Source organism: Triticum dicoccoides, chromosome 6B, assembly GCF_002162155.2.
Source record: "Triticum dicoccoides isolate Atlit2015 ecotype Zavitan chromosome 6B, WEW_v2.0, whole genome shotgun sequence".
Taxonomy (NCBI): domain Eukaryota; kingdom Viridiplantae; phylum Streptophyta; class Magnoliopsida; order Poales; family Poaceae; genus Triticum; species Triticum dicoccoides.
In genome coordinates, this window is record NC_041391.1 from 32,076,100 (window position 1) to 32,089,488 (window position 13,389).

General features: G+C 46.8%; 1 protein-coding gene and 1 pseudogene across 2 annotated transcripts; one reads left to right on the forward strand and one right to left on the reverse strand.

The window, feature by feature from the left end:
- Positions 1–271: 271 nt before the first annotated feature.
- On the reverse strand, positions 272–2,917 carry LOC119322564 (G-rich sequence factor 1-like). Of its 2 annotated transcripts, none has more exons than XM_037596045.1 (2): positions 2,764–2,917; positions 272–1,453 (listed from the first exon to the last, which is right to left on the reverse strand). In XM_037596045.1, the coding sequence occupies exons 1-2, from the start codon at positions 2,778–2,780 to the stop codon at positions 562–564; spliced, it is 909 nt and encodes a 302-aa protein (XP_037451942.1). In that variant the 5' UTR covers positions 2,781–2,917; the 3' UTR covers positions 272–561. The 2 variants fall into 2 exon arrangements, with proteins under 2 accessions (XP_037451942.1, XP_037451943.1); XM_037596046.1 differs by having other exon boundaries at positions 272–1,367; positions 2,764–2,909.
- A 4,178-nt stretch (positions 2,918–7,095) lies between these two features.
- LOC119321873 lies at positions 7,096–11,613 on the forward strand (annotated as a pseudogene).
- Positions 11,614–13,389: the final 1,776 nt, after the last annotated feature.

Genomic DNA, 13,389 nt, shown 5'->3' on the forward strand with positions numbered 1-13,389 from the left:
AGGTGTATACAGCACACTCGCAAGGCTAACATTAACACTACTACAGCAAAGGTGGAGATGTTTTCAGGTAGACCAGTGGGCCTTTTTGCATTACCTTCTCCCTCCGTTCCAAAATAGATGACCCAATTTTGTATTAAAGTTAGTATAAAGTTGAGTCATCTATTTTGGAACGGAGGGAGTAATAACGTGATCGAGAGTTTTGGCACGATGAGTAATCAAAAAAACAACAAAAGTAATCAAAAGAGATAATCTCTGCCCACAGAATAACAAGAAAAAAAGGACTATCATGAGGTACAAGTGCTTCTCTTTAAACAAAGGATGGTAACAGTTACACACTCAGCAAAGTATCTCATACACCACTTTTTCCCTCAAGAGGCAGGCAGTTCGAGACAAGTCGCATCAGAAAATGTCTCCACACAGCTAAAAACAGGAGCGCAAACTAAAACACAATCCGACATGATTGATACAATTATAAAGCATGAAGAGCGAAAAGGCTGAAACTGGAACTGAGATGCAGCAGCTGTTCTCACACCCAGGGCTCAGCGTCTGGCAGGGCACCGATCACTGCCTGCCTCGCGGCTTGGCCCTGCTCGCCTCCTCCGGGGTTGACGGGAACAGCTCCACGTACCTCGTCCCGATGGTCATCTTATCCTTGCACATGGCAGTCTTGGCAACCTCGGCCGTCGGGAACTCCACAAAGGCCTCGCCAGTGGCCCTGCCGTCCCCGCGGTACGCGATGTGCACGTTCTCCTCCGTCAGCTCGTACTCCACAAAGAACTTGATGATGTCCTCGATGCTGGCGGAGTAGGGGAGCCCGCGCAGCTTCAGCACCTCAGTGTACTCCATGCTGCTCTTGTCTTCAGACAGCCTCCTGGACCGCAGAGGAGGCGACGAGTGCCGGTGCTCCGGCTCAAGGAGAGCACCGCCACCCTGGTTCACCTCGGCGGCTATTGCGCTGTAGTAATCCTGCTTCTTGCATCTGAAAACCTCCACGTACCTCCTGCCCATGTTCTGCCTGTTGCGGTGCAGCGCAAACTCCGCTTGCATGGATGAAGGGAAGACAACAAATCCCTCGCCAGAGAAGCGCCCATTCTTGTGGACCAGGAGGCAGTCCACTATGTCCAGCCCAGCGAAAAACTTGCTGATGTCAACATCCTCGCAGTCAAAAGGGAGCCCTCGCAGACGGACCGCTGGAAAGTTTTGGATGCCACTGTTAACCCCTGCAGCACCAGCCATGTTGCCGCCGTAGCTAGGGTAGAAGCCGCTTCCGCTGCCACCAGCGCTGCTTCCCATGCCTGCAAAATATGGGGGGCCTGGCTCCATCATCCTGGCCCGCTTTGAGACGTCCAGCGGGCTCCCTGCGTTCACTGCGAAGTATGGATTCGATTCCATCATTCGTGGCCTCTTTGATCCCTCGTACCCATCCGAAACCCCCCCGCTTCCCATCATTGCCCTTCAAATAATCCAATCCCAAAAAGAAAAAGGAGAATATCCCCCCATCTCTCAATCCCATTTTCATAAAAAATAACCCAAACATATAAAGAGAAGTAATTGCGCATAAATTAAATAATCTACAGAAGGTACTACTAATGCTTGGCAGGTAAAGAGAACTGAAATGCGACGACATTCATTACTTGAACGCAGGTAAAAGGATGATGACATGGGTAGCAGAATATTATGTTGTACTTAAAAATTCAAGCAGCAAAGTACATCCAATAATTCCTATCTAATCCAAGTCTTAAGTGGGCAAAAAGATAAAGCAGATCAAGTTTCAGTAATTATAAACATTATTCATAAATTTAAAAGCTGGTGCTTCAGAACATACTTCATCAGGGGCAAACTTTGTCTTTCGTTCAGATTAACAAAGCATACTTCCGTTTTTAATGTTGTATAAAGTCTGAGCTATCCATGGTACCAGCGAAGTTTAATGCATACATTATTATCATGCTGAACGACATATGGAGACCATGAGCATAGTTCATTATGAATTAAAAGGCCTACATTAGCACCAAGTTTTAACAACTGCACCCAGGAAGTAGGTTTATATTTCCTCCAAATGATCAGCTGTTACTGTTGCAATATTAAGTCGATATACAACCTAAATGGGTAGGACTAAGGTTATCACAACCGCAAGCTTTGCGATAAACTACCACAGCAAGCTTCTCACATGAAAACTGACATAACAGACAGGTTCAGAACAAACAAAAAATGCTCCACAAGCATTAAGTGACTAGGGGTTCACTATGTCAAAATCCACAAGTAAACTAACAACTTAAAACAGGTTGCCAATTCCATACCAAACCAAGTTTTATGCATCAGTATCACCATGCGGAATCACACACTGAGACCCACATCACGATGCAAAGGCCTAACTTAGGTTCGAGTTTGTACATCGAAAAACAGGAAACAGGGATGGCCAGTAGAAATACAAATTCCGTAGATTTAACCCAAATGGATTGGGCTAAAAATTCGAACTGACCTTCCGACAGATTGTCACACCCGCAACGTCAAGGCACGTCGCGCAGATTTGCAGACAAAACTAACTCAGCAGACGGGTTCAAATCAAAACAGACTAGAGACTCTAAATCCAATCCCAGAACAGGGAGGCTAACCATGCAATCTACACGGGACACGGCAACTAACGAACCACCAAGCCAAAATCTACGAGTAAACTAACATCCTAAACAGCCTAGGCACGCCAATCGCAAACCCACAGGCGGAATAAGAGGCGAGAAAGGTTCCTGGCATGGGAGAGGGGCTTACCCGCGGTGCCCGTACATGGCGGCGGCGGCGGCGACCGGCGCTTCGCTGGGGAGGGGGTGACGAGGACTGGCCGGCGGGCGAGACGGGCGGCGCGGCGGCGGCGGCGGCGGCGGCGGAAACCCTAATCGCGGGAGGTGGGGAGGGACTGGATGTGGGGAGCGGGTTCCGCCCGGTCTGGATCTGTGCCTTTGCTAAGGAGGGCGCCGATGGCAGGGGGCGGATAAATAATTGCTGGTGCCAGGGGCAAACTCGGGAAGACTTTACAGCACGTTCGGAAGCTTCGCGACGGGACACGTCCGGCTCCGGATCAAATCGAGGTTACAACCGTGGCCTTCACGGTACGAACATGATTTTTTTTCTTCTGAGTGCAGCGGTTTCGGTGCCCAGACTCATCTGCACCCGTTCAGGAAAAAAATCACAAGACTCAAAAAATTCAAAAACTTTCAAAGAAAATTTAATGGTAGAAAATTTATTGCGTGAGGTCCACTTCAGTTTTCAGATAATTTAGACATCTGAGTAGCTCTCAGCAAAAAAAAAGAAGCAAATCGGGTCAGAGCCGTGCTTGAACGGTAAGCTTTTACAGAGGCTGGATTTGTCATTTTTGCCGAGAGCTGCTCAGATGTTCAAATAATTTAAAAATTGGAGCGGACCTCGCGCATCAAATCATCTACCGTACAAAGAAAATTGTGAATTTTTTGAATTTTTCTTGTATTTGTTTTGATTTTTTTTCGTCAGCGCAGGTGTAGCTGAAACTCGGCTTAGAAGTGGATTATCGATTTTTCCCCCTTCTTCTACCAGTAATAAGAAGAAACACAAAATATATCAACGGGGCATTGCTAGCTCGACGTCACCCCCAGTCCCTTCATAGGCGGATTTAGGCCCCAGGCAGCCAGAGCGGCCGCCTGGGGCGTGATGGCGATTCCCTTTGTTGATTGTAGCTACAGCATAACATGGTATCTACAGTGCTTCGAAGCTGGCCTGGGGCCTGTCGTTTTTCTACAGTATGATTGTAGCTACAGTATGATTCGAAAAATGCAGCGCCCACGTTTGAAATTTACAGGGGCGATTGCCATGATAGGGAGGACAACCTTCTACGAGTACCAATGAAAAGCCGTGCGGGTGGCCTTCACGACAACAACATCAGACGGAGATCCATGTCCAATGCCGTTGCGTCGGCAGCCAGCAACAAAGATCCATGTCCAATGATGTCGCGTCGGCAGCCAGCAACGAAGATCCATGTCCAATGCCGTCGCGTCGGCAGCCAGCAACGAAGATCCATGTAGGCGGCCGCCGCATACCGGTGGTAACGACCTGTGATGGAGATGGTGTTGTGCTAATCGAGGGATTGCGCTGAATGTGGCCGTCATGGTGATCGTTGGGCATATGCATTCCGTCACGGGCAGCTAGCCATTGCTGGATCTAGCGGCAATCGTGATTGGAAAATGATTGGGAGGTAATAATGATCCCCCTTCCCTATCACGGTCGATCGTCCTGTAGACACGTATTCCACCGTGGCACCGTCGCCATGGCAGCCGTTGGGAACGGGGATTGGAAGGACCAAACGATTTTGGGAGCTAGGGGAATCGGTGGAGCTGCCTTGGTTTGGGGCATGGGGTGTTTGAAAAATTGACGTGACTGAGAAGGAAGGAGACAGGCGCTTTTCTGCAAAATTAACGCGGACGCACAACAGACATCAGATTTTGATTGTATGGATGGTAACGATGGGACGCACAATACAAGCGGTTTCATGGGATACAGGATACGACACCGCGTTCATCCTAGCTCATTTTGATAGAGAGGTCAACCGTTAATCGTGCATTTCTTTTTTCTTTTTAGAAAACTTCCGATCTATTCATCTTGAATTATGGCAGTACAACGAACACCAGAAATAATAAAAATTTATAACATTTGCTGGACTTTCCATGGCGTATGATAATTTACACGTGGGTCTGGGTTGTCTCAATGGCTAGCGGCCCGGCCCCGTCGGTCAATCTCATGGGTGCAAATAAAATCAAAGTTAAAAGTAAAGTGGGAAAAAGATCCCATTTCTCGGATCTCTTACACCTTTCTCCCTCCCGAGCCGACAAGCTCCGCCTCCGCGGCGCGAGGGGAGGCCGACGGGCGGCGGCCACCAGCGAAACCTACATCGGCGAACGACTCAACCCGCCGTCTTCTCCACGGCACGGCCCCGCTCCTCCCTGTATGTCCCCACGAGCAGCGCCCCCAATCACCTCCCCTCCCCTCCCCTCCCCTCTCTCCCATGGCGCATCCCCACTCCTCCCTCCCAATCTCCGATGGCCGTGGCGCCTCCCCCTCCCCCTCCTGAGCCCTAGAACAGCAACATGGTCCCAAATCCGTCCCTTGTCTTGGTACATGTTGCCACTCGATTCAAGTTTACTTCGGCTCAATACCGGCGTCGAAACAGGGGATATAATTGCATTGCGTTAATGTCGCAAAACTGGCTTCTTCATTGTCCTTGTTCTGTAGGTGAAAACTTGGGCTGAATGCGTTGTTAATATCCGATCATGACTGGCTACGGCGGTGCTCGGTGTGCAATTCCGTTCTGGAAGCTGGGAGTGATTAAACTACACTTAAACGCAGTCAGTATCATGGGCAGTCAGTATTCAGATTCTGTCAAGTCGGTATACTTCTGCTACATGTTAGCACCTTACTTACAATCTGTGGTTCGTTGCAATTCCCTCGTAACTTTGGCGTTACCACAAGATTCAAATTTACCCCAGTTCAATGCTGACATTGAAACAGAGGATATAATCGTGTTCAATTAATGTTGCAAAACTGGTATCTTCCCTCTTCTTATTCTATAGGCAAAAATTTAGGCTGAATGTGTTGTCAGTTCTGATTATGACAGCCTACAGCGGTGCTCCGTGTGTAATTTGGTTCTGGAAGCTGGAAGTGATGAAACTACACTTATCATTTCCAGTAGAATATCCGAGTCCATTCTGATATTGGAGCCATCTTCTGTTAATGAAAGAAGATACTGTATTCTTGGCATCCTTCAGATGTGACGCACAGAATCTGCTACATCACATGTCTGAACTTTTCCATCTCAAAAGTGGCGGATCTGGAATTTTACATTCTGTTGGTCGTTGCAGTTCGTCCGTTGTCTTGGTACATGTTGCCACTCGATTCAAGTTTACTTCGGCTCAATACCGACGTCGAAACAGGGGATATAATTGCATTGCGTTAATGTCGCAAAACTGGCTTCTTCCTTGTCCCTGTTCTGTAGGTGAAAACTTAGGCTGAATGGGCTGTCGTTAATTCTGATCATGACTGCCTACGACGGTTCACGGTGTGTAATTCGGTTCTGGGAGCTGGAAGTGATGAAACTACATTTGCTGTTTCCAGTATATCTGATTCAATCCATCCTCATTTTGGAGCCATCTTCTGTCAATATAACAAACAAGATACTGTTTTCTTGACTTCCTTCAGATGTGACGAACGCAACCTACTAGATATCACATCTCCAAAGTTTTCCATCTCAAAAGTGGTGGATTTGGAATTTCATAGTAGCAGGGGGTGCCAAGCTTGACACTCCCACATTTCGGCACTTGTATGTAATCCATGCAGATTAGCCTAACTAGTATACACTAGAATAAAATTTACATTTTAGGAGGCGGTGCCACTGGATCCGCCCCTGCAAAGAACAAGAGCAGGATATGGCCTACTTCCTGTACTAAAGATGCAGATGCTCACCTTCATGCTGAACTGAAGGAAGTAGTAGTCCAGGTTAGCCCCTCAAATCTACTCCTGCTTGCAAGATCAAAGAACTGATTTTCCTTCAATAAATTTCCCTTGATACATTGTAATTAGCTTTTCTGATAAATGCTTCTAGCTGATTTGTCGCACCATGTCTGCATTTGCTTCATATCCTCTTAAGCTAGTATCTATCATGTCCCGGTGAATCTGATAGTGCAGACACAGAATAATTCTTGTGAAGATGCAACTTCACCATAGCGTTACTTTCCGAGGACTAGTATCCTGCCTGACGGATTATTTCTTGCGTTTTTGCTTTCCAGTGATGGTCTATGTTGTCGTTAGGAAGGCCAATCAGGATATACGTGCAGCAAGTTACTGCTGTTAGATTTTACCGGCGCGCTGAAGCATGCCTTTTCTTTTCAAGTCCTTGTGGTTGTGGTAAGACGGTAAGAGTATGTGGTCCAAAATGTAATTTACTCTTATGGCTATATAAATAAAATTATATAACTTGATCTACTTTAAAACTCCTTCTCAAGAGAGTTTATTATTGGTTTTCATGGAAGTATCTACATGAAAAGGAAGTATTTAGGATCATGTTTTAGGTGCAGTGCAGCCTCTATGCCGAAAAACACACTGCCTGTTACACAAGGGAATCGTAGCCTCATACATAAGTTGGCCAAACAAAGCAAACAACCCAGGTTTGTCGTTACCTTTATATCCCTGTGATCTTTAAAGCAGCAAGCAAAGAATCTGATGATGGATGTGGTGTGTAGAAGCAAAGAATTCACAGCTTTTGCTTTTGAGAGAGAAAGCAAAGCAAGCACAAGGAAAGCAGCTAATGTGTACGCATTGCTTATGCATGGGCTGTTTCCCATGCTAGCTAGTTGAGCTTGTATTCATCCGTCACTACGCGAGGTCAGTGCAGGAATTAATCAAGGTAACTACATCAATCCTTTGTAATCTGCAGATTGTTTAATTTCTTCTCCAAATTATACTTCCTTGAACAAAGCATCATGTTGTAACTTCTCCAAATGATTGTGTCGATCTCTTGTGCTTTATTTAGGAAAGGAAGGAAATTGGATCTGGAGATTGCTGTAGACTGTTCTATGGGTTAGAGATTCCAACCGGAACTGCTGACATTTGAACGATTGATTCGATTCATCATGCCTACACCAGAGGTATGTTGTCCAGCACGCATGCACTTCAATCCTCAGTGTTTAATGCTGCAGATTTGTGACTTACTTGGTTCCTTTAGCTAGTGAGCTCATCGGACTAGGATCTTTTCATCAATTAGTTGTGTTCCTCCGTAGGAGCTTTTTCATTTTGTCATGATGCACCTTGTAGTTTGAAATGAAATAATTGAAGAAACAAGGATAAAGTGATGAACCACATTTGATATTGTTGTTGTTGAACATTGCAGGAGATCAAGATCCAAGCAAAAACCATCGATGCTGCAGCAGAAGAGATAATTGGCATTTTGGAGGATACAAGCAAAGGAAATGTGATCTTCGTCAGTGGTTGGCATGGATTTGGGGCATCAGCGGCACTCAAGGTAGTAGCGCAACGTCTGAAATCATCGAAATCAAAGTTTGACAGGGTTATTCATGTGGATTGCTCGTTGTGGAAAAGCATGAGGGCCCTGCAAAAGGCAATCGCGGAGGAGCTGGAGCTTCCGCTGTCGGTGATGGCCATCTTCGATTGGTGGGACGAGGAGGATGATTTTAATTTGATAGACGAAGACTCTCGAGGGGTGATAGCAGATATCAGCACAGAAATCTTCAGAAAGCTTGCTAACAGCAGATTTGTAGTGATATTTCACAATGGGAGTGACAAATACATTGATCTGTACGAGTGTGGTGTCCCAGTAATACCAATTTTGAATAATAGGGTGCTGTGGACCTGGCACGGGAGGTTTCGACCGAGTTTTAGTTCCAGAACCAGAATCTGGAGAGAAGGAAACATGGAGGTCTCTAACATGAGGCTGCATACTGATGTTGTTGTCGACTATTCTCATGATGATTGCATCCGTGATGAAGCATTATTGGAAGAGGCCAAGGAGGTTGTCACTTATTTGGGTATTCCAGAGCCTTACATGAACCATATGATAGTTGAGAAGTGCTTCCAGTACGCCTATGCACTGGGATCTGCCAGGCTCCCCGACCGGGGGAACTGGGGGTACTGGGAGAGGAACTGGGGGAACCATGCTTCAAACTACTTGGTATGCGATGGGATTATACAAGGGCAAGGTGATACATCAGCATGGGGAGTTGCCGATGCTCTACAGAGAAACGTGCATTTGGATTGGCTTCTAGACTCGAGAGAGTCGGCTTCTGATGGCATTCGTCGTCACCTGCAGCTGCAGTGCAGGCTTCGTGACCGCTGGGTTTTGGTGGTACACAAGAGAGATAAGGGCCTGCCACCTGATGAGATTGGCATGCTGCTTTCTGAGGCGACATCCTTCTTCGCCTTGCCATATAGTAAACGCCATAGCCCAATCACGACATTACCAGATGGCATATTCCAACATTCACACAGCAGCAAGCTGCGTGTGTTACATCTCTGTTATTGCAGATTCGGTTTTGAATCGCCTCCCTTCCTGTGTTGCAGCCAGCTAAGATTCCTCCTGCTAGATACATGCAGTAATATCGCATCTGATAAGCATCCAATCCACAACGAAGTCATGTCATGCTTCCAGAAGCTATGGGTGCTGCACCTGAGCTATACAGACTGGTATCGATTACTATCAGAAGAGATGATGAACTTTATGGCTGACCTCAGGGAGTTGTATGTAAAGGGACATTGGGGCATAAATGATTTACGTGGCAGGGGACCTTCCCTTGTCAAGGTCCACGTAGAATCATGGAACTACTTTATTAATCATGCACCATTCCCTGACCTGTCCAGCGCAAGCTTCCTCAAGACGATCATCCTTGACAATTGTTTTGAACTGGAACAAGTTGTCCCCCCCCGTGCTGCCCCCATCGCTTGAGTCATTCACCTTCAAAACTAGATCTTATGGCACCAACACATCTAGCATTTCCTTCCGGGGTTGTTCTCAGTTGAAGAGTATACTACTGGTAGGAAAAATGGAGAGACTCGAGGAGCTGGACCTCTCGGGCACAATAGTGAAAACCCTTGACCTCAGGGAAGTGATAGCCCAAAACCTCAAACGTCTCATCTTGCTGGGCTGCGAGAAGCTCTGTGCAATATTATGGCCATCAGAATACATCATGACAAAGGTTTTGGAGGTACTGCACATCAACACCATACGATCTACATCACCTGGCCAAGCTAATTGGGAAGAAAAACCCAGGGATCCTATTGCAGCTATGGGGTCATCATCTATTCTTGTTGCTACTGCTACAGATCTGGGCATCAGTCCACATGCACCATTTGAAGTTAAATGGTACATCTCTGCAACGGATACAAGGATCCTTAGGTCGCTTGAACCGATTAAAAGATATATTGAGCAGAGTCATGTATATATGGAAATGGGTTCATCTCCTACAAGTGGTGCTACTGCTGGTGACAGTGAAGTTGCTCAAGGAATCCGGAGTCTGTGTCAGCCTGATAATTATTTATATGCAAGGGATGCCTTCTTTCAAAGGGACCTACAGGCTGGCGCTGATAATGAAGGTGCAATCAGCTGGATGTGGGCTTACCCAGCTACTCCTACTCCAAGGGCTCAAGACTGGTATGTTCACATACAAGATAAGCCCGAGGTGAAGAGGGGACTACTACAGCAAAAACAGAGCAACACTGAAGGAATTAATGTTAGTGCCGTTTTTCCTGGTTTCATAGTTAACAATGCTCGCATGCTTCACGTGCATGATAGCTCATCCATCACTTGCATCACATGCCCTCAACCACAAGGTTCATGCTGGAGGTGGCTTGAATGGTGCCGAGTCGAGAGATGTCCCAAGCTGCGTACTGTCTTTTATACTCCCCAACCAAGTAAGGGTGATAGCTTCTGCTATGAGTTGGCCACATTTTGGGCATCTGAACTCCCAGAGGCATGCTACATCTGTGATTGGAGTGCACTACATATGTTTTCCTTTGCACACATAGTACTATTGCACCTGGACCATTGCCCTAGGCTCATACATGTGCTTCCATTGTCTGACTCTCTGGACACTTTGCCTCATATGGATACCCTGGAGATTGTGTGTTGTGGTGATCTAAGGGAGGTCTTCGCTCTGTACCCTAAGCAAAAGCGCCAGAGAATTATAGGATGCCCCAAGCTAAGGCGCATTCACCTGTACGAGCTCCCCAGCCTGCAGCACATCTGTGGGAGCAGAATATCCGCGCCCAACTTGGAGACCGTCAAGATCAGGGGTTGCTGGAGCCTTAGGAGCCTACCAGCCGTCAGCGGAAACAGCGAGAAGCTGCCTAGTGTGGACTGCGAGAAGGAATGGTGGGATAACCTGGAGTGGGACGGGGTGGAGGCGAACCACCACCCTTCGTTCTATGATCATAACCACTCGTCACACTACAAGACCCAGCAGCAAAGAGGCACAGTACTAAGGTGAGATACATATGACCTGGCTCTCTTTTCATCGCCAACTCTATTGGAGCGCCAGCCAACATGTTTCACCATTCCTAATTTGTACTAGTCTAGTTCCGATACTATGTATGTGTAGTGAACCAATCAACTCATTGATGATTTGTTTTTGCTGCACCGTAGGTAATCAGTTCCTTCCATGGGACAGGAGTGTCGATCCTGTCATCCTATGGTGCCCCTTACGCAGCGGATGTCTTCGCTGCAGTGTATCGTTTCGTGTTGCTTTCTCTACTTCATGTTGTTTTGATTGGTTTGGTTGTGCTTTTGCATCTGCAACGCCGAGGCGCGGAGCCTCTGCAGCTGCATGGATCTGCATTGCCATGGTGTGGCGGTGCGGTGCCATCCTCAGAGTTTGATTTGGTTTTGATTTGATTTGGTTGGTTTGGGCAGCTCCGCTCGATTGAGCCATTTATGTGTCAAAGTAAGCATCCGTCATCCAGTTTGATAGATGATGCATATTGCAAGCTTTGATCAAGATGGAGAAATAAATGAGAGTGCATTCAGCCTGGGCAGTATGAGCGACCTGCCTGCTTATGTTGCTCACATGCATGCTGCTCTTGTGTGATTTGTGTTGTGGTGCGTGATTTGTCAGCTATGGACTGATTGTTGTAATAATAATTGAACTATTAGTCTGACCTCTTGCGTGAATGTTGTTGATGATTTGTGTTAATCCATTGCTTGATTAAGGTTGTTGCAATTCTGCGTTTTTTCATATCCCAGGAATAAAAGAAGCCCCGAGAATGTATTCAGATGGATTGGTTGACTGAACACGAAGCCCTTGCTCTGTCGCCATTCGCAGGTCCCATTTTCTCCTGTCGCTCTCGCGCTATCTCCTCAGCCTAATCGGTGCCGCCGCTGCCCTGGATTTGATGCCGCCGCCGTCTAATCGCTGCAGCTGGCCGTGGCCGATGCAGGCCAAGTGTTGGTGGCTGGAGACGAGCCAGTGGCGTCTAGGCGGAGATGGCCTGAAACCGAGGAGGCGATGCATAAGGCGAGAGAGCAGAGAAGTCTCTCTCTGCGCGCCGTCTTTTGGGGGCGCTGGCAGCGGACCGGAGCTCGACCCGCCGATGTGGACTGCCCTGGCCCCCGCTCCCGTCGCCCCTCGGAGCAGAGGAACTCCGGAAGCGGAGCTCGATCCGCCAGCCACTGTTCTGATGCATGTGTGTGCATTTACTTGGTTGTAGCAAACTGCTTGTCTTTTGGTTTGGTCACTGCCTGAGAAAGGAGAGACTAGGCTAGTTGTTGGGTTGTGAGTTCTTTGTCATTTCAATAACTGTCCAAGGAGATTCATGGCGATGAACAATCACACAAACACTTATTGTTACTTACAAACCGGATAAGAAAATTTCTCAAAAAAAAAAAAAAGGGGATAAACACACAATCAGAGTTTCAGAGAAGCATCCTCCCACCTTGTTCTTCATTTCTCTGTTTATCTCCCTTGAGGATTTGAGCTGTGTTGTTTGTGGAAGAAGTGAGGTTTGTTCTTCCATACAGAAATATGAGAGGCATATAGCACAGTTTTTTTTTTCCTCTCATAGGCTGCTGCAGATATTGAGAAATCACCTCCTTTTTCTTGGTGCAGCCTCTCTTTTCACAAAGCGAGAATAACTCCATTCTGCTTGAATATTACCAATATGAAAATGAAAATGAAACTAACCTGTCTTGTGTATGCCAGCAAGAAGCAGATCACTCGTAGCTGTGCATGTTGTGGTCTGAGTCTGACTATGCATCAACTGAACTTTAACTTCCGCCTATGTTTTGTTTACTTTAATTTTCTAGAAATCACACAACTTGTAAGTACTCTACGCTTGAATAAGAATTGACTTCAGTTTTTGTCTTATCTTTTGATTATTTCCCTTCCATAGAAATGGCACAACCACAACTTGTAAGAACTCTGTGCTGTGCATGAATGAAAATTGGTACTACTGCACACATTGTCTGTCTCATCCTTCGCTCTGTTCTTTTTCTCTTGCCATCCAGAAACCACCAGTGCTCCATTCCGGCTATGTGTGTGGATACTGCCATCGCCTCGTCGACCAGCATTGCCACCGTCCATGACGCCTGCAGTCATCACCAAGCATCACTGTATGTGGACCCAAATCATCGCCGCAAGCAGCTGCAACATGCAAAGCCAACGGGGCGCTATACTGAACGCGATTGCGTGAGTGGTAGCAGCAGCAGGTCCTCACTTGCACGTACCTGCTGACAGTGATGAGCAGTAAGAATGCACACTTGCGAGGCAACCTCTGCTTTATTTTCCTCAATACCGACGAATATTCTCCAGGTACAAGCAATTTTTTTACTAATTCTATTGTAGCTTGTAAGTCCACGTAATTTATCCCTGAAAT